At 41.5% G+C, this 26,935-nt stretch overlaps 1 protein-coding gene across 13 annotated transcripts in view; it reads left to right on the top strand.

Annotated features, from left to right (window-relative positions):
- The window catches only part of THRB (thyroid hormone receptor beta), a 377,579-nt gene that overhangs the window by 335,497 nt on the left and 15,147 nt on the right, over window positions 1-26,935 (top strand). For all 13 annotated transcript variants that reach the window (XM_078072380.1, XM_078072375.1, XM_078072368.1 and 10 more), the window contains 4 exons: window positions 6,102-6,202; window positions 11,214-11,361; window positions 14,236-14,441; window positions 23,594-23,740. In XM_078072380.1, the coding sequence (XP_077928506.1) occupies window positions 6,102-6,202; window positions 11,214-11,361; window positions 14,236-14,441; window positions 23,594-23,740 (602 nt within the window). The remainder of the gene's footprint in view (window positions 1-6,101; window positions 6,203-11,213; window positions 11,362-14,235; window positions 14,442-23,593; window positions 23,741-26,935) is intronic.

The raw sequence follows: 26,935 nt of genomic DNA, 5'->3' as shown, positions 1-26,935 counted from the left end.
TTTTAAAGTAATGTTAAGCTGCAACATGGATAAACCTTGAAAACATTATGCTAGGTTAAAAGCCAGTCACAAAAGACCACAAAATGTATAATTTCATTTGTGTGAAATATCTAGAATAGGCAAATCTGTAGAAACATAGATTAGTGGTTGCTTAGGGTGGAGGGGGTGAAAGGGATAGGAGGAATGCGAGTGACTTCTAAAGGTACTGGATTTCTTTGGGGGATGATTAAAATGTTCTAAAATTGATTGTGGTGAGAATTTCACAACTGTGAATATAGAAAAAGCTATTGAATTGTATGGTATGTGAATTATATCTTAATGAAGCTGCTATCAAAAAAGATGGAAAAATGTTAGTAATATTTAACTATGTCAACCTATTTTACATGCAGGATAATACTTGGCAATTAAGCAGACGTTGCCAAGTGTCAAATAAAAAGAAAATCTCCAAGTCCTTGTTGAACAAACAGATGGAGTTTGTTTTCATAACAATATGCTTGATAAAGTGGCAGCATAGTTTATTAGTCTAGAAAAACAAGATATCTGAGCATGTAAGAGCTGGGGAAAACATATCACCCTTGGATTATCACATACTGACATGGGTCTTAATTGTTTTCTGGGTGTTATTAACCATGTTTCTCCAACTCACTTCGGATAATTTGCAAATGCAATTCTCAGATGAGCAGTGTGGCTTCCAGAGTTGTGTTTCTCATGTTTGTTTCTAGACAGAACCAAATACTGACATCCATTTAGTGTCCCTTCCTGGTAACAAAACTAGCACTACAGGTGCATTTTCCTTAGCAGGGCATATTTGGCCAGCATGTGGCTTATTTGGTAAGCATGAAAAAGGAAAAAGATGGGGACACAAATTAGGAGAGCAAGAAATAGTTAAGTTCTCTGGGAGAACAAGTTAGCTTGTGATGTTGTCAAATAGAATCAGCAATCTTAAGAGAATCTTCACCTACCTATTAATTATGTGTGGGATGTTACTCCCTGAGGGATGTTATTTAATGATGAATAATGGACTTAGGCATGATAATTGATGTATCATTGCCTGTGGTGACTGTTTTGGGTAAATAAGATGGTTCTGAGTTAATATTTTAGAGAAAAGAAAGAGATGGGTGGGGTACACTAGGATGACCATGTAAGCAACTGCAACCAACTTAAGTAGATGTTTCTATAAAAGTCGTGACGATTTCACTAAAGACATATGAAATCACCTATTCATCTACCAAGAAGACAATCTAGGAGAAATCAGAGAACAAATCAAACCACCCATAAGACTAGCAGTCAGAAAATGGAAAGAGCCCATTCTACTCACAGTCTGAATTATCACTGGATTCCAGGATTCACAAGAACCTAAAGGTCAGAGAGTTCAACCATCTATGTAAATTGTTGAACTACAGGGAGGAGGAAATTTTCAGTATCTTACTGCCAACACCACCAGATAGAGCAGGCAAGTCATGAGGTAGAGTGAGAAATGGTGAGGGACAAGTAACTTAACTCTGGTTAATATTCTCTGGCCCTCCCAAGGCATGTCCCATAAGCAATACAGTGTCCAACTGTATTACAATTGGTTCCCGAATATGAGAAGGATGTGCCCTTACCTCTTTCTCCCTTATCTCTCCTGTGGGCCCCTGATACCAAGAACTGAGAAGTCCTCACTCTGGTCAACTATACATAAGCCTCTACATATAAGAGATCAAGAGATAGCTTTCCTGACATGGATATATGTATTCCATCTGCCTTTACTAGAAAGGTGTGTGTTTTAATAATTGGGTTACTTTGTTGCTTAAAAGTTACTTTGTGTTTTATTAAGCCTGTGTTTCAATGCACACACAAACGTGTGCACACACTGTCACACATACTAATCCAAGATGAAGAAACAGCAAAATGCTACAGTGGTTATCTCTGGGGGGGAGAGTTGACAGGCAAATTTCATTTTTGCTCATTTATGTCTTTTACTTTTTCTATAATGAACTGTATTACTTGTATAATTTTTTTATTTAAAAAGAAAGTTTTTAAGAAACTAATACATACATTGCTTTTGATTCCTAAAGACTGATCACTGAATTCCACTGGTGTTAGTTAAGTCCAGAGTATCTCCAACCATTTTCCCTATGACCCTCCCCCCACATTTGGTAACTAGTTATTTCTCTGAGCACAGAGCCCTGTTGGAATATTTTGTGTTATTTCTTCCTATAGATGGACTCCCCAAAATTGTGTTTGGAATAAAGCAATGCCCAGTGAGTTTTCCTGTAGATGTTATTAGATTCCTTATTAAATTGGAACCACAGCACCATCAGTTACCTACCAGACAGTGGTATACAACCTTGGGACTTGGGGTTAATGAGAAACCTAGCCAGGAAGCAAAGACTCTTTTGAATGTAATGGATAGTGGGTTAGATAGCCCAAAGTAGAAAGTGGAGCACATTGTATAAAATTCAGACTGCAAATCTTCACTTTTGGTGATGGTATCTGAATCAAACTGGCCTGGTCATTGTGATTTTCATTTCTATATTGTGGGAAAATGGTATTGCCCTTAAGCTCTCTTTGGTCCTGTCTCACTGTATTGAACCTAGTGATCAGAGCAAAGAAAGAAGGACTGAATCTAGTTGATTAGTGAGCATGCATCTCCTCAGATCACTAGGTTTTGGATGAGCTTCAATCTGGATGTGTTAGTTTTAATCTGAGTGGAATCTTGGTTTCTTTACCAAAAATCAAGTTTCTAATGCAGTTTTCATTAGCTCTGAAGTTTGGCGCCCTGAATCTGCATTATCACCTCTTTCAGAAATCTTTTCTGATATCTTTAGCCTTCTCAGGCACAGCTCCAGGCTTTAAACCTACTTATCTGCAGGTTCCAGATATATCCCTCCTGCTCATGTTCTTCGCCATTGGCCAGTGGCAGAGATCTTGAAAACTGGATGCCATCCATAGAGGGAGCAGGTGTTAGACATGGGTTTCAGCATGAATGTTTTAATCCCTGCCCTCTGGCTGGAATTGTACAAACCTATAGTGAGTCAAAGATTATGGTCAAAGGGAAGAAAAAATTCACAGGTAGTTATAATATAGATATAAAAGGACTACTGTTGGGGAAGCACAAGGAGGTATGGGAGTACCCAGTTTGGACTTGAGCTCGGGGGTAGGCAGGAAGGCTTCTCAAAGGGTTTCCCCTCTGTGATTCTGGACATAGCACTATCCCAGTGCCTTCCACATTATATGCAGATGATCTGTTATTGTTTTTTTCCCCACCGCACTGAAAGCTTCCCCAAGAATGGAAACTTAGCCATCTTTAGATCCTTAGCACATTGCCTGGCACATAGTATACACATATAAATGTTTGTCAAATGGAACCATTCTCTTTTATTTCCTTCATTTCTTTGTTTTTGTAGTAACAAAAACAAAGAAATGAAGCTTTATTGAAAAAATGTAGTAACAAAAACAAAGAAATGTAGCTTTATTGAAACATATTCCACATACCATAGACCTCACACACTGAAAGTGTACAAAACATATCCATGAAAAACAATGGTTTTTCATTCAGTAGTTTTTGGTATATTCAGAGTTGTGCAACCATCAACACTATACAATTTCAGAACATTCTTGTCACCATGAAAAGAAACTCTGTACCCATTAGCAGTTATTCCCCATTACTCCCTCCCTCCAGGCCTTGTCATCCACTAATCCAATTTCTTTCTCTATGAATTTGCCTATTCTAGACATTTCATAGAAATGAAATCATACAATATGTGGCCTTTCATGTCTGGCTTCTTTCTTTTAACATAATGTCTTCATTTCATAAGTGTTCATCCATGTTGTAGCCTGTGTCAGTACTTCATTCCTTCTCACAGCTGAATAAATTCCATTGTATGAATGTACTACCTTTTGTTTATCCATTCATCATTTGATGGGCATTTGGGTTGTTTCCATCCCTTGGATATTATAAATAATGCTGCTTTGAACATTCCTGTACAGGTTTGTGTGTGGACACGTATTTTCAGTTCTCTTGGGAACACACCTAGGCGTGGAATTGCTGGGTCATATGTAACTTTATGTTTAGCCTTTTGAGGAACTGCCAAACTATTTTCTAAGGCACATTTTACATTCTTACCAGCAATATATAAAGGTTCAGATTTCTCCATATCCTTACCAACATTTGTTATTGTCCACCATTTTTATTATAACCATACTAGAGGATGTTAAGTGGTGTCTCCTTGTGGTTTGGGCTTTGCATTTCCTTGTGGTGCTGTTCAGCATCTTTCATGTTCTTTCCTTCATCTTCATCTTTTCTTCTCTCGTTGAGGAATGACCAGGACTGGAAGTACAGAACTCAGTTTCCTACACGTGCGCCTACCAAGGGAAGAAACCATGCCTTACTTGTTTTTATATTCTCAGCACCAAGCACAGTGCTAAGTGCATAGTACATGCTAAATAAATGTTTTCTGAATTTATGAATAGATGAATGATTGAATAAACACACAAATCATTCCAGTCCCCTTTTTTTCTGTCCCAATCCCTCCCAGAATGCTCTTTTTTAAAAATGTCTGATGGAAGTTTTGAAACTCTTAAAGTGAATTCAACAGATGACTCATGGTTTGCATGATGCAAAAGTAAACTAAGAAAAGCTGTGATATTTAAGAAAATAATCCTGTACATTACCAGATCTCACTCTGAAGTCATTTGTCTCCCTCCCAAGAGGGGCCATTTTTCTAAAATAAAGTCTGAGCAAAGTAATTTCTAAGAAATTGTGAAAAGGACTCATTTTCTTCTGTTTTCTTTGTGGATTTTTTCTGAAATGTAAGCCCTCTGTGACCTAGTTTAATAAAAGATATATGAAAATGTCATGGTAAAGCATACAGCAAGTCATCTGTCATTTCAACGTGGCTAATCTTTATTGAAACCGTAAGAGTTTACCAAGTCAAAAACTTCATAAGGGGCCATGATCTGGGAAAGGAATGATTTTGTTTTCTCAGCCTTTCCCTTCTCCACATCCCAACAAAGCAGACCTTATTTTGATTTCTGCACTCATCAAAGATACGTGCTTCAATGGTAAACCACTGATACCATATGAAACTGAATTTGCCCTTTAGAATCAGTTTCTTGTGTTTGAACATTGTCTACAAGTGAAGGGGAAGAGGCAAAGACCGGTGGGAAGTAGGCTGCTTCTGTTTGGTTTTTAAACTTTAGTTTCCTGGGTCAAAGAATTTAAACTAATAAACCAATAGTGCACTAACAAAGAGAGTTATCATGGTTGGACTTTCTTTTTTTAATTAATAAGTAGAGCCTCCATTCTTTCACATCACCCAGAATTGTTGGGTTTTGTCTCATCACGGCACAAGTTTACCAAAAAAAATTTTTTAGATGGCTTTGTTCATTCTACTTAAAGTTAACTGTCTATTTTTAGAAAAAGACAAGCATTACTTATACTAGAAGTTAGGAGATCTGGTTAGAAGATCTCTGCTTTAATTCCTAGTGTGACCCTCAGGAAGGCCAAGCAAACCTCTGAAAGTCTGTTCGCCTCAAAATTACTTGATGATCTCCGAGCTGTAAAGTTTTCTGAATTTATTGCATGGTGCCTTGATTCCAAAGTGGATCCAGTCTTCTAAGAAAAAATTCTGAAAAAAGGCTTGCAAAAGAGATTATGTTCTCCAGAACCCAGAGCACTCCAGATGTCTCAAATCTTGGCCTCTCTGTATGATTCATTGGCTCCAACAGCCTTCAGATATATTCCCACCTGCAGAGCAAGAATGATCACACCTATTCCTAAGGCATTCTGAAATCCTGGGCCTCCTATCCAACTCTATACGTATGAGAGAATGTAGCAGATAAGTATAAGATACGGAGGAAGTATATGGAGTCAGGGAAAGACTTCCAATTTTTTCTTGTTAAATATTTTATTTACCTTTTATATTTAAAACTAAATGATGACAAGATGTAAACGCTAAAGCACAAATTGGATTAAAGTGTATAAAACAATTTGGTCCTGCCTCCTCCCTCATGCGCCTTATCTCCTGTCCTCCTTTTATCCTCTGCCAAGCTATGGTGTGTCTTTGACTTTAGCGTGATATTTTCTCCTCACATTCCTCTTTTTTCCTTCTTCACAGGGTACATCCCCAGTTATTTAGACAAGGACGAGCTATGTGTAGTGTGTGGTGACAAAGCCACCGGGTATCACTACCGCTGCATCACGTGTGAAGGCTGCAAGGTAATTGCCCTGGGACCAGTGAGCTCGGAGCTCAGCCCAGCTCTAGTCCCCGTCCCAGGATTCCACCAGAATGCAACATGAAGTTTAAGTTCAAATTAGAACCAAATTCTAACATTCACGGCCTGTGATCATCCACACCCTGTGTCTGCCTGTCCTCCTCAATTTTTGGCATGTTTAAGAACTGAATTTATTTTTTTTTCCCAAATCAACAATAACTAAATGGATTTGCAAGAGTGTAATGTCTGGCTTTTAAGACAGGGAGAGAAAAAAAAAAAAGACAGGGAAAGAACTAATAAGATGAAAAGAAATTAATATTCTCACTGTGAATTTAAAAATGCATAGATGTTTTATAATATATTAGCCCAAGAAATAACCATTTCTCCTCTTGTTTTATCTCCAGTGGTTAAGGACACAGAACGTACTCTACCACATGCTATTAATCTGAGTAAATATGCCCACTTTTGTTTATTTTTTTAATATGCTCATTTTTAAGGGTTCCATTAGAGAGTATCTTTGAGGCTACTTAGATTCAATTATGTTCTGAAATTATCCAAATTGGCTTTCTGCACAGCCTTCAGCCAGTAAATGAATTCTGGGCATCCATCAGCTAATTTTATGCTCTATCCCATCTACAGGAGATACTTGACAAGAATACACCCATGATCAACAGTTCACTTCCCGAAAGTGAGCCTAAATTTGCCTACTTACACTCTTCATCATCAAAATTAAGATGAACTTTCTGGCAAATATCTTTTGGTCCAAAAACCTAGCCTAGAAAAGAAAGTCTACTATAAAAATAAATAAAGCTCAACCCAGTGCTAGATCCAGCGTTCAGCTAATGTTTTATATATGAGGAAGTACATTAAGTCAGGGAAAGACTTCTTAAATGTTTACTTGCTAAATGTTTTATTTACTTTTTATATTTAAAACCAAATGATCCCAAGATGTAAATCCTAAGGCAAAGATTGTATTAAACTGTATAAAACGATTCAGTCTTCCCTCCCGTCACCCACCTCACCTCCTCCTCTCTGTTCCCCTCCTTCAACTACCCCCGTTTCCTCCTAACCTTTGACCCTGAACCCCAAAAATCAGCATGGTAGCTTGGTTTCAAGGTAAGGTGCCCCATTTCTTAATGGAAGATTTTCCATGCAAATTCCCTAGCTTTTGTGCATGAAATTCGGAAACACTTAGCAGAAGCCTGCTGGAAGTGTTGAACTGATACAGCCATGGGAATCAGGACACATCAGGGCGTTTCTAAGTTCCCAAGGCCCTATATCTGCAAGATTTTTGTAATGTGATGTAGTGTGCTCTCATTCATTCAGACACCTTTGATCTGGAATTTGTACCTTTTAAAAAAGATTGTGCTAAATATTGCTATTACATCCATGAAAATAATCTTAAGGAGTTTAATGGAACCGAATACAAGTAAGTCCTGACTGTTTATTAATTGGGGGACTTGCAGACTGTCTCTTGAAAGCACAGTTTTATTGGCTTGATTTGAAAGTAATAACACTGTATTACTTTAGATATACTCTCTCACTTTGAAAGCTCAGTAATTCAAACAGGCCTTTTTTCTAAAGTAGCCCCAATTCATAAAGCTTTGCCTACCTGATTATGTAGCATTGAGATTCTTTCAAATCAGTTCCTAATGGTAAATTTTGAATTCTGGAAGAGACTCTAATGAAAATTCCATTTAATACTCAACTCCCAAAGTGACTCTAAAGACCAAATGTGCCTTACAGAGAACTTAATGCTTATTAGTGATTGACTTAAACAAATGGAGAATCAAGCCTATTAACCCGTGTCCCTGCTTCATGTATGTCTTCATGATGATCAGGAAATCCATTAGCCTCTTTTTCCAAGATCACAGCATGTTTGGGGCCTGATTCAACTGAGGTTTACCTAAAAGAAGAAATCATGTAGCAAAAAGCTAGATTTTTTTCAGCCTCTGTCCCTTTATCTCAGATCAGAATCCTGTTTCTAGAATTGCCTCCATCATAAAATCAGAAAGCAGCTTTCCTGGGGTAATTATGCAGATCATGCATTTAATATAAAAACAAAGTATCTTGGAAAAAGACAATGGAGTTTTTCAAATGAAACACAGTTTTTAAGAGTGGCCAAAGATAAAAAAGGTTATGCTTCACATACTGTTTATTCAAACCGGCACTTTAAAAATATTTCTACACCATACTTGCAGTGTGTATGTCTTTTTTGCCCATTTTTGCCCTGAAGACAGCAAAAATCTTTTGGAGCTGTTTTGTCTGTTTTGATGAGCCAGTTTTTCATAGAATGTTGATACTTCCCCACAATAAACTATTTTTTTAAGGAAGATTCATAGCTTATAGCAGTTGCCCAAATATTGACACTTAGCTCCTTATCACACTAATCAGGGCATCATCTCAGACCACTAAGAAGTAGATCCAGTTCTTCTCAAAATGCAGAGAAACATGTCTGATGTTGATTAATAAAAGAAAAACCTCTCCTCACCAACAAATCATCAGTGAAATATATGGCCTTACTTAGTCCCTGGGACATGTCTTTTGTTAGCTCACCTCTAAAAAGATTTTTGTAGGTAGACTATATTAAATATTTTCTATTCGGTTCATTTCCAAAAGTTAATTTTTGTCACTTTTTAAAATTAAGGGATCTAGCACCTTTACATTTACTCAAATGAAGTGATCCCTCATCATGTGTCAAATATCCTTTTATTATAACCTAGGGGAAGCCAACATCTTAAAGGGGATTTGGTCCATGAAGCGCCCGAGAAAAGTCATCAGAGAGAAGCCATAGAAAAATGATACTATGAATAGCAGAGCCTGCTACCCCAACACCTTTCTCAACATAAGCAAAGTATAAATTATTTCATTCATTGCATTTAAAGGTTCACAGAGTAGCCTTTTTGGAAAAATGAATGTTACCCTAGTGTCTGGTATACCATAGCTCATTCTCTCCTTAGCATTGTCGGACTCTTTGGTCTGCTCCCTGCTTCTAGAACATGAGTCAGCGTCAGAGTATGTGTGAGAAAAGGGTCTCCCCCAACAACTTTCCTATCCTCCTAGCAGCACACATTCTCCCTGATGCCCTGGACTTTGGTGCTGCCACCTCTGGGGAAACTCTGCCTTCTCCAGAAGGAGGTATGCTACCCAGCCACTCTCCTCCCTGTCTGTGACACATGTCTTCTTGCCAGGAATCTCCAGGCTTTTTTTGCTCTCCAGGCAGGGATGACCCATGAAGGGTGGGTTGGAGAGAGGGCAGCAGAGGTACAGTAGAGAGGGTCACAGGGCAGCTTGTCCTTCAGTGCTGTGGCATGCCCTGACATTCATGCTCTAGCAGAATGAGCTCACCTTGAATACCCAGGGAAACACACCGCCAGCATGACAAAGACCTGCCCATGTGTGACTGAGTGAATCTTATAACACGATAGCAACATCATTCAAACTAATGGACATAAGTGTTTAAGGATACAAGACCCAAATAATAATGGGGCTGTTTTCCTGTTAGACCTTGAACAATAGAAATGATAAGGGATTTGCTCACATGTCCCTAATCAAGTTCATTAGTTTCAGTCATGGCTGTCATTTTTCTATTTTATCCTGCTTTGCCCAATATAAAATCCTACCTTTGACCTTTTCATTATAAGGTAGAGAGCTCTTATGTCTGAGTGAATATGCAAGTGGTATATGTACAAAATCAAAGCCAAGGAAAGTTAAATTGGATCATTCAAATTTGGGTTTAATCTAGGCCAGCTGGTATGTCAGTCCCTATTTATGTAACAAAGTTAGAGGTCCCTTTAAGCTTTAGTAGACAGTATCCTTCAACATTTGTTTTTGCCTTGCTAGTCTACTAAAAAAGATAAAGGCGGGGGGTGCTATTTATAATCTGTTCATCTAAAACATTTGAACAATACAGTAAAATTGGATTCAGTTTATATCATATAAGCAGTTAGGTAAACAAGACTTGGAGTCTGACTCCTCAGCTCTAGGCTGAGTTTCCCAGTGTACTTACCACATGATTTGGGGCAAGTGATTTAACCTGTCAGAGGCTTAGTTTTTTAATACCTACCGTGGAGATATTAAGAGTACCTACTTCATAAGGTTGTAGAAGAGACAGAAGGATATGGAAGGTGTCTATAGCGCTTTGCAATGTGCCCCTTACAATAAGTGCACGCTTTCTGCCATCATGAGTGCTACAATACAGAAGCACCGTTGCCAAGACGGGAGTACCATGTCCAGGAAGGTTCTGCTAGAACACACCTTTGAGAAGGTTTATGTCACCTAAACCTGGACTACATGGCATCCTCAGCAGCCTTTACGGTGGCCCTCTCCCATGCCTTAAGAAAGGAAGACACCTATTGAACTTCAGGGAGTATGTCTACCAACACTGGAGAGGAAGAGTACTATGAAAGGAAAAACCCTAATGCAGTGAGCACTGAGAAAAATTGGGTGGAGAGTCTTGAATTTTCTACTCCCCAAGTACTGTTGTTTCAAGGGTTATCTGAGCTGGCCATGGGCATTTCAAGAGTTAAAAACAAGAACTAAACTAAATCTCTAAAGGCTGTTTAATTACTAAATAATTGAATTATTAATTGAGTATCACAAGTATCCAGCTCCTTTATTCTCCAGTACAAAGTGTAGCAAGATTCTTCACAGCTTAACTTAACAACACAATTATGGCACTCTATGAAATGAAATAATGTAATTTATTTATATTACTCAGTGTTTAGAAAAAATAAAAATGAACACTAGATTTTCCCATTAACCTCTTTTCCTTACTAAATGCCAAAAAGATACTGACTCTGTGTGTAGGCCTAGACATTTCCTTCAGCTCAGATTTAGAATTCTTTAGATTCAGTTTGGGCTAATTGTCCTATATGTGAATAGGTAGGAGCTACAGGTCCATACCCAGGTAAGGTCCAAAACAATCCATCACAGTTATATGGACACAAAATTCTGGAGTCATTTATTTCTAGAAAATATGAAACTGCTGTCTTGGGTCTTTCTTTCCCATGTAGGGTTTCTTTAGAAGAACCATTCAGAAAAATCTCCATCCATCCTATTCCTGTAAATATGAAGGAAAATGTGTCATAGACAAAGTTACGAGAAATCAGTGCCAGGAATGTCGCTTTAAAAAATGCATCTATGTTGGCATGGCAACAGATTGTAAGTAATCTTCTTCCTTTGTTTCATATTCAAGGAGTGTTCATTGGGGAAAGATTTGATTCAAGGAGATCAACCAGGCAGAAAAGAAAGCAGGAACCCATGTGGATAGAGAGAAGATCCCTAGCACTCCCACAGACCCCTCACTCCCAGCTACTGCTGGGTGGTTTCCATCCTACCCCTTCCCTATCAACTTCTAACTCTCAAAGTATCCAGACTACACGTGAGGGGGAGTGATTAAATTATCCCTATCACATTTGCAGGACTGTTAGCAATACTCTGTTCACAACAGATTACGAATGAGCGGTCATGTCCAGTCCCCTTGATGAGGCATAGTTTTATGTACGACATTCATGTGGTGAGAGCCTCATGGACTAGTCCTGATATTTTTCAAAAGCAGAGACAGGAATTTATTTTGTGGACATTTTTGGAGATGGGGCACTGGCAGAAAACATCGTGTTCAGTAATTTTTGAAGAATGTGAAGTCGAGTGCTATCGCATGAGTCATCCTGCCGTTGGTTGTTTGTTATATTTTTAGCCCATAAAAACATTCTAAGCTCCAGTCCTCCTACCCAGCTTTCAAAGTGCCACAGCATATGGTGGTGAGATTAGCCACTGGAGTCTCTTCTTCCTGCACCGTGCAAGGGATTTACACCAGTCACTTTAATTAATCTAATAATAAAGTAAGAATTGTGTCATTCAGAATGTGTGGCCTCCGTTTTGCCAGGCATCAGGCTTAATGGTTTCTATTGGCATAAGTGTTTTGCACCTCAATGAAAATTTCCAACTTTTAGTTTAAAAAGAAGAAGAAAAAAAAAGGAAAGGAAAGAATGCAATGAGGATTTTCCTCAGGAAAGAGGAAATAATCACAGCTCACATTTATGTGAGAAACAGGGTACTCTGAGCTAGAACAACAACAACAAAAAAGTCTGTGAAATGTCCTGCTTTGCCCAATAAAGTAGACAGCATGGGGAATCTTTAAAAAGGAGGAAGGTTGTTTGAGGGCTTTAGGCTGGAAATCCTGGGTTAATCCCCACTTCTGGCTGAGTGTGTTGTCTTCATCTTTTAAAGAATTTTAGCCATTGCCAACAATATGCCTGATAAGGATATGTGAAAATGATTGACTAGAACCGAATATTTAGATGTGTCACCATAAGGGACTGTTACTATTGTGTCCATTTCATTGTTTGATTGAGAAGTTAAAAATAGGAATGTTTATAAAGTTAAAAAAGCTCAGCGTTAATCTGGCCTGGGTGGAAATTAATTTTGAATGCACCCTGCAAGGTATTATAAGAGCTCAGGCTTTATAATCAGAAAAACTGTTGGAGTCCCGTATCTGCCACTTACTAGCTGTGTGACCATCAGACCTAACCTTGGGCTTCCCTTCGGTGAAATCATCGCCTATCTTGCAAGTTGTTTTCAGGACTAAATTAGATAATGCATGTCAAATGCCACAATCCCTGGCATAGAGGAAGCATTTGGGAAACGGGGCTATGAGTAGAGTCCACTCCTCATCCCCCCTTTAATAAGGGAACCAAAGTGACCTAACAGGGCTCATTCACATTTCCCACATTTGCCATCGTTCACGGGATTTGGATGATCCAATCCAACCTGGATGACCTGGGGTTTCATTATTCTGTTTGTGGATTAGCTGAGTACTTTTGGTTCTCTTCCTCCTGCTATGTTTGCTTTTTTTCTTTTCCTACCAGGTCACACCTTCATCAAGAAATGGCCCTAGGACAATGATGTTGTAGAACTGGAATCAGGAGTCCTGGGTCTTGCCTTGGCTCTGCCATGAACTTGCTGTGTGACTTTTAGGCAAGTCATGATCTCTCTGGATCAACTTCCTCCTCTGTGAAAGGAGGGAGTTGGGCTAGATAATACCGAAGGTTCTTTCCAGTTCTAAAATACTATGACTCAGTAGCATAAAACCTGAGCCTTTCCATTCCATTGATGGTTACTAAGAGTCTGGTAAAATGGTTTTGTTTTGGAAAATAACCCAGAAGTAGAGGTTTCTTGTTATCTGCCCTTCTTATGTCCCTTTTGCATAAGTGGTAAAAGTCATGGCTCTATTTACTGACCACTTGTACTACATTAGCACATTGAATACCCTGTGAGGTGGGATTGTTGATCCCGTTTTATACAGGAAGATATGAAAGCTCAAAGAGCCTAAGCAACTTGCCAGAGGTCACACAGCTAGAATGTGGTAGTGTCAGGATTCAAACCCAGCTCTTTCTAGATTCCAAAGCCTGGGCTCTTTAACCACCATTGAGGGTAGACCAGGTGTAGACTAGAGCAAAGTAAGTACCTGGGCAGCCTGAGATAGACCGAGCCTCATTCCAATGAACCCTTGAGGGAACTAATAAAGAGTTGGGGTCCTTTTTATCTGAGGAAGAGATCATTAGCCTCCTGTTTACCGCTCCAGAACTTTAATTTGAAGTTCGTTTTACTAAGAGCCATTTGAGGGCAAGAGAGGAGGAACAGAGATCCTAAGAGTGAATCCAGATGATTGGCTATAGTCTCATATTGACTGAGTACAGACTCATCTGGGAACCCATGGGTAGGACAGATTTTACCTCCCTCTGCTTCCTTCTTTTTTAGAGTCACCTTCTGTGGGGTCGGGACGCCCATTGTCCAGCTTCGCCCAGAGTTTTGTTTTGAAAAGCTGACCAGACGTTGGGAGTTTGGCACTAGGTCTCATATCGGACCATAGCTAGTCAATGGCAGTTTGCTGCCGAGGGGAGAAAATACCCCAGTGTGACCCACCCTGCAGGACGTACTCAGCCATCTGCGCGTGGGTGGTCCGGGGTGTAAGCGCAGTCCGCCACGTGTCTGCGAGTGTCCGCGTGTTTTGTCTCATCTTTCCTCTTCTCCCAGTGGTACTGGATGACAGCAAGAGGCTGGCAAAGAGGAAGCTGATTGAGGAGAACCGGGAGAAGAGACGGCGGGAAGAGCTGCAGAAATCCATCGGGCACAAGCCGGAGCCCACGGACGAGGAGTGGGAGCTCATCAAAACTGTCACTGAAGCCCATGTGGCCACCAATGCCCAAGGCAGCCACTGGAAGCAGAAACGGAAATTCCTGGTGAGGCTCCCCGGCACAGCTAAATATCAGCTGCATGCTCCACATTTTCTCCTTCAGCTCACTCAGTCCTCATCACCCTGGTGGGATGCTGGTGTGACTGCCCCCATTTTACTGATAGGGAAACTGCATTCCCAAGAAGTCAAGTGACTTGCAGAGTCAGGATTTGAATCCAGGGCTGTCTAAGAACAAAGGTCACTCCTCTCAACTGTTGCTTGTGAGTCACTAAATTTTAAGTAGTTTTTAGGCTACATAATCTGTTTGCTTTTGCTGTTAATAAGGCCAGCCTTAAATCAACTGATCAGTAACATTCTTTACCTGTCAGCTTTCCCCTTTTACACCCATTTCTTCTCCCAGATGCCCATTTATATAGTTAGTCCTCTAAACTCACCCCAAGATATCCCCTTTAGAACAATCCCTAGGATGAAGTAGCCCATATCTCAAATGTATTTTTATGTCAATAGAAATCAAAATGTTTAGCTTAAAATAAATGAACTTGAGTCCAGGAAGACTAGGGGAATGGGGAAATGGGGAGTAGGGAGGGTGTTTGGGGGTGGGGATATATAGAGAAAACAGGCTTTTGTGGGCCCTTGGAAGTTCAATGTTTGATGTTTTTATAAAAACTAACAACTGTGAAAGTCCTTCCCATTCATTTCTCCTTTGGACCTCACAATGCTTTGGGTTAGGCTGGAATTACTATCCCCATTTTACAGATATGCAAACCAAACCAAAGGCCTTATTTAGTTCACCCAAGTTCACACTACTAGAAAGTGGCAGCCAAGCTTAGAAGTCCAGATGGACTACCCCACCCCGCCACCACCAGCTGGTGTTTGACCATCTCAGAAACTGACCTTGCCACTTCCAGGCCTGATTTCAGAGTAGTGACCGAGCTGAATTTCAAATAAAGTGGAAGATTTGGGGCACATCTGGACTTCTAAGGAACTTTACACTTCAGTTTTCTCTACTCCAAAAAGAGAACGAATACTAGTCTAACTAAAACCATTTCAGTGGTCATGAGGGTGCTTCCTTCCAGACTCTAAAGCTTTGTTCTTTTGTTCAAAAAAAAAAAAAAATATTTATTGAGCAGCTACTGTATGCTAGGAAGTGAATAAGTCAGCTCTGTTCTGGTGGAGGGAGAAAAACAGTAAGGATTAAACAAACAAGATGAATACAGGTGGTGGTATGTGCAGTGAGGAAAACAAACATCATGATGGGACAGAGTGATAGAGAACTGGAAGTGGAGAGAGACTTCCCTTCTCTGACAGGGTGGTCAGAAAGGTCTCCCTGGGGAGGTGACATGAGCTGTGTCTGAAAGCTAAGAAACAAATTCTATATGGTAAAATCCAGTCAGATCTCTTTATGCCTTGTGGTCTCTTTAGCAAAGATGACACTATTGCTAATGATTAAAACCAGGTCTGCACCTTTAGCTCAAAGGCTTCTAATGCTTTTCATCAGTCTGATCGTCTACAGAAAGAACCAAAGAATGTATAGCACAGGTTGATTTGCCATTAGTTTTTTTGTCAGGGCCATGAGGTTATCCAGGAACTAGAGTTCTCTTTGGGAAGCTGACATTTACAGAGCAACTGTGTTATCCACCTGTCTCCCCTCCTCAGTGAGCCAATGTGAAATGTATATTTTGTAGATCCTTGATCTGTTCAAGAAATTGTTCCTCTTGGTCCAAATACAAAGAACTGCTTCTCCAGGCCATTTTTTCTTAAGAGTGGTGCTGGGGTCACAGTCCCATCTGTCTCTACAATGAGCTTCATTTCTATCAGCCAATCCCCTTCTATGACTGGGATCACCCCAGCATCTCCTCAACGGAAGGACCATGTTCCATTCAGTATTGTCACTTCATTGTTGATCATATGTGTGGTTGAAACTTGTGGTAGCTCTTGTCAAAGATGGCTGCCTTGAGATCCTTTCTTCCCTGTAGATACAGCTCATTCTCTCCCATGGAGAGGTGAAGTCTATTCCTCTCTCTCTCATTGAACATGGGCTGGGTGTGTGATTACTTTAAGCAACAGATTTTTAGCAGAGTGACTTTTAAGGCTGAATCTGGTGCCAGACCAGACATCAGAAATGTGGGTAAAGAAGCCTACAGATGACACCAGCCTCTGCTGCCATTTGAGGACAACTGTATGAGGGACCCCAATGAGAACCACCCACCTGAGCCCATCAACTCTAAGCAACAGTAAAAATCTGTTGTTTTAAGCCACTAAGTTTTAGGGTAGTTTGTTACACAGCGTAGATAACCAGAACAGAACTCAATAAATATTTGTGAAACAGAATGTACAGTTCCACTGGCCCATCCTCAGAGACAGTACAGTTAAGCCCTCTGTCTCAGCCAGTTTACATATTTACACATCCCCCTTGCAGAAGGGTCACTCCGATTGCGTATGTATGCTCAGGATAAAAATTTCACGGAGTGGTGAATTATTCCGGCAAGGACATTAAGAATCCTTCATCAAAGGCAGCTTTGCTAAATGATATCCATGTCTGAATAGGCTTCTATACATTAGGATTTGTGTCTCCCGTGTGGCTGCCTCTATTTGGCTTATAACACTGCTACACATATTATTTTATTTATTTGTATGTGATGATGGCCCATCTTCTTCTGAAAAAGAATTTGAAGAGACCTATTATGTTAATAATAGTATAGTAATAGGGGCACCTGGGTGGCTCAGTCGGTTAAGCGTCTGCCTTCGGCTCAGGTCATAATCCCAGGGTCCTGGGATTGAGTCCCGTGTTGGGCTCCCTGCTCAGCGGGGAGCCTGCTTCTCCCTCTCCCTCTGCCGCTCCTCTCTGCCCCTCCCCTCTGCTCATGCTCTCTTCTGGATCTCTCCCTCTCTCTCTCAAATAAATAAATAAAAATCTTTAAAAATATAATAATAATAGTATAGTAATATATCAGAAGGGACTAAAAATTATATGTTGTCATAGAAACTGGAAGTATTCATCTATCTGGAACAGGAAAATAACTTACTCCCCCAAAAGAAGATTCTTCATCATTTTTCACCCTAACACCAGGACTCAAGTCAGAAATAGAGACTGGTGGTTTGACCTGGGTTTCAAATCTATATTTGTGTCTGTAGAAATGAGAGTCATTGGCAAATAAACTTTTTAAAAAGCCATGTAGATTTTCATAATAATTCCAAAGCCACTCTTTAAAACTACTTCCAAAAGCATTTAAATAATAATTTTCTAGTTTTCTCCAATCCGCCCAAATTCCTGATGGCACAGAAGTGCCCAATGTAACCACCCTTCGGGTGTGGTGACAGCAATGATGAAACAGAGAAGTGCACAGAGAAGAGAACAAGGGCCATCTGAGCCAAACAAGAGAAGCAGTGTCTCCACCACGGGTAATTCACTTCTACCCCTCCCAGGGGCGGGAAGACCCTCGGCTTGGAGTAAACCCCGTAGCAGCAACAATACTGTCTGTTGACATGGTGTTTTTATTCTTCTCCCTTCGTTCACATGCAAAGGTACAGCTTTGGATGGATTTTCCATGCAAGTATAAAATGTGACCATCAGAACCAGGGCTGGCCTGCCCTACTTTTCCCTGGCAGAGCTGCTGTCTGATTTCACCTATGCTCCGTTGGGAAAGCCTCAGAAAAGGGGCATAAGCAGAAGGGCCAGGCAGGATGGGTGATTTGGTCATAAGGCAAAAGCAATCAAGTCAGGAAGACTTCTATCGCCCAAAATTATAACTGCATCAGAAGAAGGCAGGGTTGTATAGTCATGTGCATGGAGATTCAATCAGACAGCCTGAGTTCAATGCTTGTCTCTGTTGCTTTTTATTTTTTTGACACATATATATATTTGTTGTTGTTGTTGTTGCTTTTTAGTTATGTGACTTTGGGCAAGTTCCTTCGCCTCTCTAAGGCTCGGATGACTTTACACAACAAGGTATAAAAGTTGTAGACATAAGTGCTCAGCACATCATTAACAACCACGCAAGTGGTTCCTATGTGCATTATCCCTACAACCCCCATCCTCACGTCCATCCCTGCTCATCCCAGGAAAAGGGAGAGCCTGTAGTAAGATGCCAAAGCCCAGGGACCTTTAACCACCATTGGTCTGGGCCTTCCTGCCCCCCCCTTACAAAGGTGCAAGAAGATACCCTATGATCTCACAAAGGAAGGGCAGAGTCCTGTCTGGCCCCATCCCACTCTGCATGTGCCAGAGAGCTGCAGGTCCAAGCCAAGAAGCCCTCAGCTCCGGGCCAGCCGCTGCAAAGAGGCCAACGGGCAGCATCTGCTACTCACCTTGAATAATACTGATGAACAGTCAAAGCAGAAAGGCACCTAGTCTCCATTTGCGTATCAGCAGCTAGTGACACGACTGAGCTAGTAGAAGCCCACCCCCGCACACACCCCTGAATCTCTCCCTTTGTGCCCCCCACCCCCTCCACTGCCCCCAAGGAGACATCCTGGATTCTTTATTGTCCTGCACCCCACATCCAGTCAGTCAGAAAGCCCTGGGTCCGGCTCCCAAGAAAGGTTTGAGTTCTTCCACTTCTCTCCATCTCTACTGCCGCCCCATGGTCCAGACCACTTCATGTCCTGCCCAGCTAGTGCTGCCGGCCCATCTCTTCCTCTGGCTCCCCACATCCCTACTCTTCTGTGAGAGTATTCTTTTTATTTTTTTGTCTGTCTTCCCTCAGTACAGTGAAAATTCCTTGAGGGTACATTGTTCATTGATGTAACCTCAGCATCTAGAACCAGGCCTGGCCCCATAGTAGTTGCTCAATAAATATTGGTTGAACATGTATAAAGATACATTTATTCACTCAACCAACCAACAAGCATTCTGTCCTCCACCTTTTAGCCCAATGTTTTCCACACAGTAGACAACAAAACTTAAAGTTTATGCCCCCTACCCAAGAAGTTCATATCTTACTATGTACCTACATAACTGCAATAAAAAGTGATAGTAATAAATGCCTAAATGCCATATGAGTGATGTACGTGGGCCACCATCTGTGTTCCAATGAGATAGGCATCATTTCACACAGGTCATCTGGGAAGACTTCAAGGAGAAAACAACTTGATTGGGGTAGGATTTGGAATTGGCAAAGATAAGATGGAAGCGGAGACTTGAGAGAAAGCAGAAGTCCAGAGAAAAGGCAGCTCCAAACTGCAAAAGTGCAAAGCAAGTTGGGGAGGAGACATGAAGAGGTAGGCTGAGCTGGCTCAGGAGGCCCATTAGGGCAGCCAAGGAAGAGGAAAGTCAGAATGAGAACTGGAAGCACCCCAGTGAGAAAGCTAAGGCAGTTTGAGCCAGAGGCAAAAACCAGGCTTTGTCCACAGTCTACCCTGGTGACTTATCATCAGTACCTGAGCTTGATCTCAGCGCATGCTCACGTGTGTGTGTGGGGGGGTGTATGTGTGTGTGTGTGAGAGCAAATGTATCTCATGTTATGTATTACAAGGCTACTAGCTGTACTTATGTATCCAATAGATTCACCTGATGCCAACTATTTGTACTCTTCTTTATTTCTATCATCCTCCAAATATTGCAGCAAATGATGTGAAAAATCCTTAGGGAAGTCACAGACAAGGTTGCAGTGCTCAACCTTAATTTCTCATACCTCATGTGTTAACTCAGGTCAATTCATAGACTCTATCTATCTATCATCTATCTATCTATCTGTTTTTTTCTGGTATCCAAGATCCATTATGGGAATAAAGCTTGAAATAATAAAAAGCTTTTACTTTGTATATGATTTTACTTCTAGCAATTGTATTTTCCATTAAATACCCAAAACCTTAAAAGTACATTTTTTTTTCTACCCTGATACTTATTTTTCAACAGAAAATCTTGTGAGGTGGTTACATTTGGAAGTTTGATTTTAATTAAAATTACCATATTTCCTTGTATAATTCCCCTCCTTTTTTCAAACCCTTAGATGTGCGATTCAAATGCTCCACGAGCCCACAGATTAAATGGAAATTTTAAAAATCGGTATTAACTTAGCGACATTTCAAAGGACACTGATTACCATTCAATACAATCAGTTTAGATCTATCAGTGTTCAATGACAAGACATTTGGCCAAACTATAAAAACATTAAAATATTGTTATTTTTTTTATTTCTAAAAAAGCTCACCCTGTGTGTGTGTGTGTATGTGTGTATAAAACTTCTTTTCTTTTTTATTGTATGACCATGTTCCTTTTATCAGTCGATTTTCATAACAGAGTTGTAAAATAAGCAAGGCAGGTGAGATGAGCCTCATTTCTGGGGTGGGAGGAATTATAAAGACCAGCAAGGAGGTGAAGAATGCCAGGAGCAGCAGCGCCCAAAGGAGGACCTGATGTGCCTTTTCCCTTCACTCAGGCTGTGTGAGAAAGACAGGCAGCGAGAGAGAAAAGAGAGAAGGAAATTGTATGTGTGATTATTCCGTCAATTCTGTCTGCATCCAGAAAGCCAGCAGAGCAGTAGCCTCCCACGGGCTTCCCATGCCAACAGTTGCCCCAAAACATCGTCACTGACTATGGTAACATGACAAACTAGGTTCCTTTCCCATTCACTTGCTGCCCACAAAGCAAACAATAAAATAAAATAAAATAAAAAACAGAAGAACCTACTGGATAACCCAGAAAAGGTCAATGCTGCCAGTTTGTTATGTAATATATATTAAAATCCTCCCCTAGGCTGTAACCACAGCTCCTACCACACCTTTGGAGAGGGCCTGGGCTGCTCCTATTGACCCCAGTGCCCTAGTAACAAGTCAGTAAAAGAATCATCCTGTGCTTTGCTTTGTGCTAAAAATTAGACGTGAGCAATAATTGGGGAGGTGTGGGAAGAAAATGGTAACTGGATTACTCTGAGCTGGATGTGGTTACTGCCAGGCCAGTGGTTCTCAAAGTGTCATCCCAGACCAGCAGCATCAGCATGCCCTGGGAAGTGCAGATTCCCAGGCTCTGTGCCTGACCTACTGCATCAGAAGCTCTGGACATGGGCACCCATCAGGTGATTCTGACGCAAGTTTGAGGACCATGGCTGTAGGGAGGCCACAGTCTTGTCAAAAGCAGCGCCCTCACGACTCTGCAAGTGAGGGATTCAGCTTTGCTTGACTAGTTCTTGGTGCCAGATCCTCCCGCCCATCTCTGCCTACCGTCCTGCAGCTCCCAAGCCTGGGTGTGCAGTTCTGGTCGGTTCACTGTGCTCTAGGCCATGGGACAGGCCTGAGTCTCTGATCCCTTTGATCACCTTCACAACTTCCAGCAAGGCAGTAGGAGAGGCCGGTAAGGGAAATAATAGGAGTAGAATTCTGCCCCCTGGTGTCAAAAGTGTACAGGTTGTGGGGCACTTGGGTAGCTCAGTGGGTTAAACATCTGACTCTTCATTTTGGCTCAGGTCACGATCCCAGGGTCGTGGGATTGAGCCCCATGTCGGGGCTGCACGTGAGTGCTCACTCTCTCAAATAAATCTTTAAAAAAAAAAAAAAGTGTATAGGTTGTAAAAGCCTTGAAGTAGGGGGTAGATGTGGGGTTCCTGGCAGATTGCTGTGTAGAGGCTGGGTGACCAATATCCAAGTCCTGGCCTCAGGGGATTGTTCTTAACCCCTTGAGCCCTGTGTTTGCTCATCTGCCAATCAGGATTGTGTGAGAACTACTTGAGATAATATGCTTCCTCAAAGGGGCTGGCTCACCTGCAGGCCACAGATAAATAGTAGTTATAATTATCACAACAACAAGAAAGGGCAACAGAGAGGATTGTTCCTGGCAGGTAACACAGGTGATGATAGGAGATACGTGAGAGACCATGATGGTCTTGGAGCCCTCAGCTAAGGAGCTGGAGAGTACCAATGGACATCAGGGAGGCTAACGTGAGCACAAGCACCTGGGGGACTTGCTAAAATGCTGGTTCTGCACCATTAGATCTGAGGAGGGGCTGAGATTCTGCCTTTCTAACAAGTCCCCAGATGACACCCAAGCTGCTACACCACCCTTTGAGTAGCAAGGCTATGGCTTTTGTTCTTGGGCAAGTCAAGGGCAGAGAAGTGCCCCCAGGGACACTGAATACTAGTAATTAATACTGTCTGCCCGAAAGCTTGCCAAGTTTACACAACTCAGTCCCTACAGGCAACCTAGAGGTCTTCCCCTTCAGCCCTCCAAGACCTCCTCCAACTAGAATCTATAGGGCAGAGAGGAACTTTGAGCCCCAGCAGCTGGGTCAAAAGCAAGAATGAATCCATAGGGTGCTACTTGCCAATGATGTAGTAGACCTCTTCAGGTCCTGTTGGTGAGGTCCAGAGCTGAAGTCTTTGGTGCAAAAAGGTGATTTTATTAAAGCACAGGGACAGGACTCAAGGGCAGAAAGAACTGCTGCACTGGGGTCGTGAGGAATGGCTGATTATATACTTGGGAGTTGGGAGAGGTAAGGAAAAAGGGAGATGTCCAAAAGGACTTTTATATGCTGAAGAAGACTCTCAGAATACTGGAGGCCTTGCTATTGTCAAGCTAAGGTTGTTCTTCCCTCTAGCAAAGCATTACCATTAAGACAGTCGGACACTACATCAAAAACTAATGATGTATTGTATGTCAGCTAATTGAACATAATAAAATAAATAAATAAAAACTTAAAAAAAAAGACAGTCGGGAGTTTTCTGGAGGAATGTCACACATATCCCACCCAGGAGTCCGGGAGGTGGGGGGTGGTTAGGGGGTTGTCAGCTGGTGCTTTGTCTTCAGCTTGCCTCTGCTCCCTCCCCACCAGAGCGTCCCCATCACACTCCTCCATCACGGGCCACACATGCCAGAAAGTGCAGGGTCCTGAAAATGCCACCCCAGAGCCCCTAGCACATATGTCACCTGGCATCCTTTGTGCATTTGGAAGCAGGACCCAAATTCCTGTTGTTTCTCTCTGCCTCCCTCTTTCTCTCACTTGCTTTCCCTTTCTTTAATTCTGCAGCAACAATTCTGTGGAACACTATCACCAGGGGCTATTAAAGCAATGGCCAAGACATGTATCTTTGCTCAGAAAACTAAACTACGTGAAAACTGCATAGTTTGTTAATGAGCCAAGTGAAAACCGGAAATTGTATAGCGTGTCAATTCAGAAGAGATTTTCTGCCACGTAAGAACGATGATAAATAAAGATCCCTTTAGGGATCTTTCTTGTTTAAATCTTTCTTGTTTCTCCTCCTTAGCCAGAAGATATTGGACAAGCACCAATAGTAAATGCCCCAGAAGGTGGAAAGGTTGACTTGGAAGCCTTTAGCCATTTTACAAAAATCATCACACCAGCAATTACCAGAGTGGTGGATTTTGCCAAAAAGTTGCCTATGTTTTGTGAGGTGAGGACACTGTTTTTCCTTCTGCATTATTTTTCATTATAGTTCCATCAATTTCCAGGAATACGGAGTATTATTTATAATTTAATATTAATTAGTAGGGATTTCGTCATATGAAAGCAATGTCAGTACAAAATGAAAACGCACTGTTTCACTCTTATTCCCCTACCTTCTCTATTCAGTCATTCATTAGCTCGTCCACGTGAGGCTGAAGATCCTATCTATCCACTGGCTCCAGGCGTAGGGAAATATGACAGCAATAACTTCTGTTCATTTGGCACTTACGGTGTCCCAGTTACCATGCTCAACTCTGCCCACATTAAATCCAATCCTTATAATAGATTTGCAGGATAGCTTTAATTAAGCCCATTTTATAGATGGGGAAAACTAAGATCGAAGAGATTAAGTTAATTTATCCAAACACAGAGCCATGGCTTGAGTCTAAGTCAATATGCTTTCCATTACATATCCTAGCAAAACAGTTGTGTGGTTGTTTCTTCCTCAAAAATAAGGATCCCCCTCACAGAGCAAGGATCTTAACTCTGTAACTCTCCTCTCTTTTCCTACAAGGTCACACTTTCTTGCCCCGTCTTCATGGCACCCTGAAGAGCTCACCCACCTGAGCTCATAGGCTTTCCCTTTGGGACACCTCATCCCTCTTTCCTAACTTAGCAGTCCTACTATGTGGTGCCTGGAAGCATGGGCTCTGCAGTCAGCTGGATGGGCAGGAATCCTACATAAGTTATTTGGTGTCTTCAAATCTTGGTTATTTCATCTTTAAAATGGAAATCATAATAGTATTTACCTCTTAGAGCTATTGTAAGGTTTAAATGGGATCATATATGTCAAGTGCTTGGATAGTGCCTGGGGCCTAAGTTTATCCATAAATTCCAGCTGTTAAGGCTTCTGTTTTATCTATTACATTACCATCCTGCCTCTAACCTTCCTTTTTTGAATCAAGTGGAGAATTTTGCCCTTTAAAAAGCCCTCAGGTGCCAATCTACTGCTCCTCCCACCTCCAAGGGAACTCGGAAAGATATCGCATACACAGGTCCACGGGCTGCTGTGAGCCTCCTATGTCAGCTACCCGAGTGAGAAGCGAATCTAGCCTCACCTAGAAAGAAGCCCTCTCCTCACCTGGAATGATTCCATCGGGCCTTGGCTTCCAGCTCATTTGTGTCTTTGGGTTTGCAATAATGGGAGCCCAGTTGGATTCTGAGAGCCCCCAGACACTGTTGGGGACACTTCTCATTGTCTGTTTTGAGCCTCCACAAAAGCCATATCCAGAAGGACAGAGCAGTGGGCTTCAGGATGCAGACCCCCAGACCTAGCTGAGAGAGAGTGTGTGCCTCGCTCTTGTCCCCCGCTTCACTGTGGTGGGGGCCAGGGTACCTGATGTGCTGGCTGGCAGCCCTGCAGTACCCCACTCGTACGAGCTACTCATACCCCACCCCCAGAGGAGCTGGTGAGTCCTGGAGAAGGAATTTTGACATATCTGTATTTGGTGTGGAGCTTCCCATGTCTCTGACCATCTTTTTTAACTATCATTTATTAAAGTTTGGAAGGTTATTTAAAATAATATATTCAAGGGTGGCTCAGTTGGTTGGGTCTGCCTTCAGCTCAGGTCATGATCCCAGGGTCCTGGAATCAGAGCCCCACATCGGGCTCCCTGCTCAGCGAGGAGCCTGCTTCTCCCTCTCCCTCTGCCCCTCCCCCAGCTCATGCTCGCTCACACTCTCTCTCTCAAATAAACAAAATCTTTTAAAAAATTTTTTAAAATAACATATTCGAGATGTTGATTCATGGTAACACCACCTAAAGATAAGTTACTGACATTTTGGAGCCTATTTTAGTCTTTTTCAATTATGTGTGTGTATACATATATGTATATATACATGTACACACACTTCCATGAAATATGAAACATGTTAATATAATTTATACCATAATGTACATCCTGCTTATGAAACTACTTTTTAAACTTTTTATTAAAGAGTAAAAGGCACATATCATAAAGGTGCAGCTCAATGAATTTTCACATACTCAACACACCCATGTAATAAACACTGAGGTAAAGAAACATTACCAGCACCCTGTTGTACCAGACTTTTTACCCTCAACAGTGGAACACACATCATTTAAAGGTTCTTTCACAAATAAGTTTTAGTGACCACATACTATTCTAAAGAATAAATCTACATAATTTAGGTTAACTGCTTTGACTAGACCTTCAGTTCATTTCCCATTTTTCACTAATATAAACTGTACAGTGAGCATCCTGGTGCCTATGCCCTGCTCACAACACTATTTCTTAAGGGCAAATCATAAAAGTAGAATTTAAGGACCAAGGTATATACACCTTTTAAGGCTTCTGAGATGTGTTGCCAAATTGCTCTCAAGAAGGGTGCACACTCTCACAGCTGTGCCAAGGGTGCTGGTTTCCTCTGACTCTAGGTGTCATCTTTCTCTTTCGTTCACTGGGTTGAGTTTTTCTTCCTGGACCTTTTTTGGTCCTCTCTCTCTGTCTCTGAGCTGTGTCCCTTGTCCCCATCCCTGGTGTCTGAAGAGAAACTCTATTGAGGACACTACCCCTACAACTCGAGCTAGCCTATCAGTCATGTCTTCCCCCTTTGAATACCCATCAAAAATGTTTCTTAGAAAACGTAAAGCTCATGTAAACCAACCACAGAGAGATATTTCAGTTAAAGAAGAAAGAAAAGAAGCTATCTCCACCACCAGTAACGAACACACCATGCACTTATGGCCATGGCAAGGATGAAGGGTCAACATGGAACTTTCGAGCATGGGCTATGGCCAGCTTCTTTCTTCGCGTTTCCCTCAGAAGTTTAATCCTGCTTCAAAGTCACGATTCTATCTCTCTTTCAACCCTGATTTGTGTAGTCTCCAAATTACAGAAAAGGGCGGGGGGGGGGGGGCTACTTTTACAGCAGAGATGCATATGTTTCCAGTGTTTGTGGCCCCCTGAGGACCTTTAGTCTTTCTCACTCTCATTAGAACCCCAAGGAGGGAAACGAACTGTGTAGGCACCTGAGCTGCCTCTGGAGTGGGCCAGAGATCCCAGGTGGTCTCGAGAGCCAGAGCTTTCCTGCCAGAGGCATTTGGGAGCATGTGTTGTTCAAATTGTGCTCACAGTAATTTTCTGCTAAGACCCATGCTAACCCCCCAGCAAGGTTGGTA

Source organism: Halichoerus grypus, chromosome 1 (assembly GCF_964656455.1).
Source record: "Halichoerus grypus chromosome 1, mHalGry1.hap1.1, whole genome shotgun sequence".
In the NCBI taxonomy this organism is placed as follows: domain Eukaryota; kingdom Metazoa; phylum Chordata; class Mammalia; order Carnivora; family Phocidae; genus Halichoerus; species Halichoerus grypus.
The sequence above is the reverse complement of the archived record's forward strand: the minus strand, read 5'-3'. Positions and strand labels throughout refer to the sequence as shown.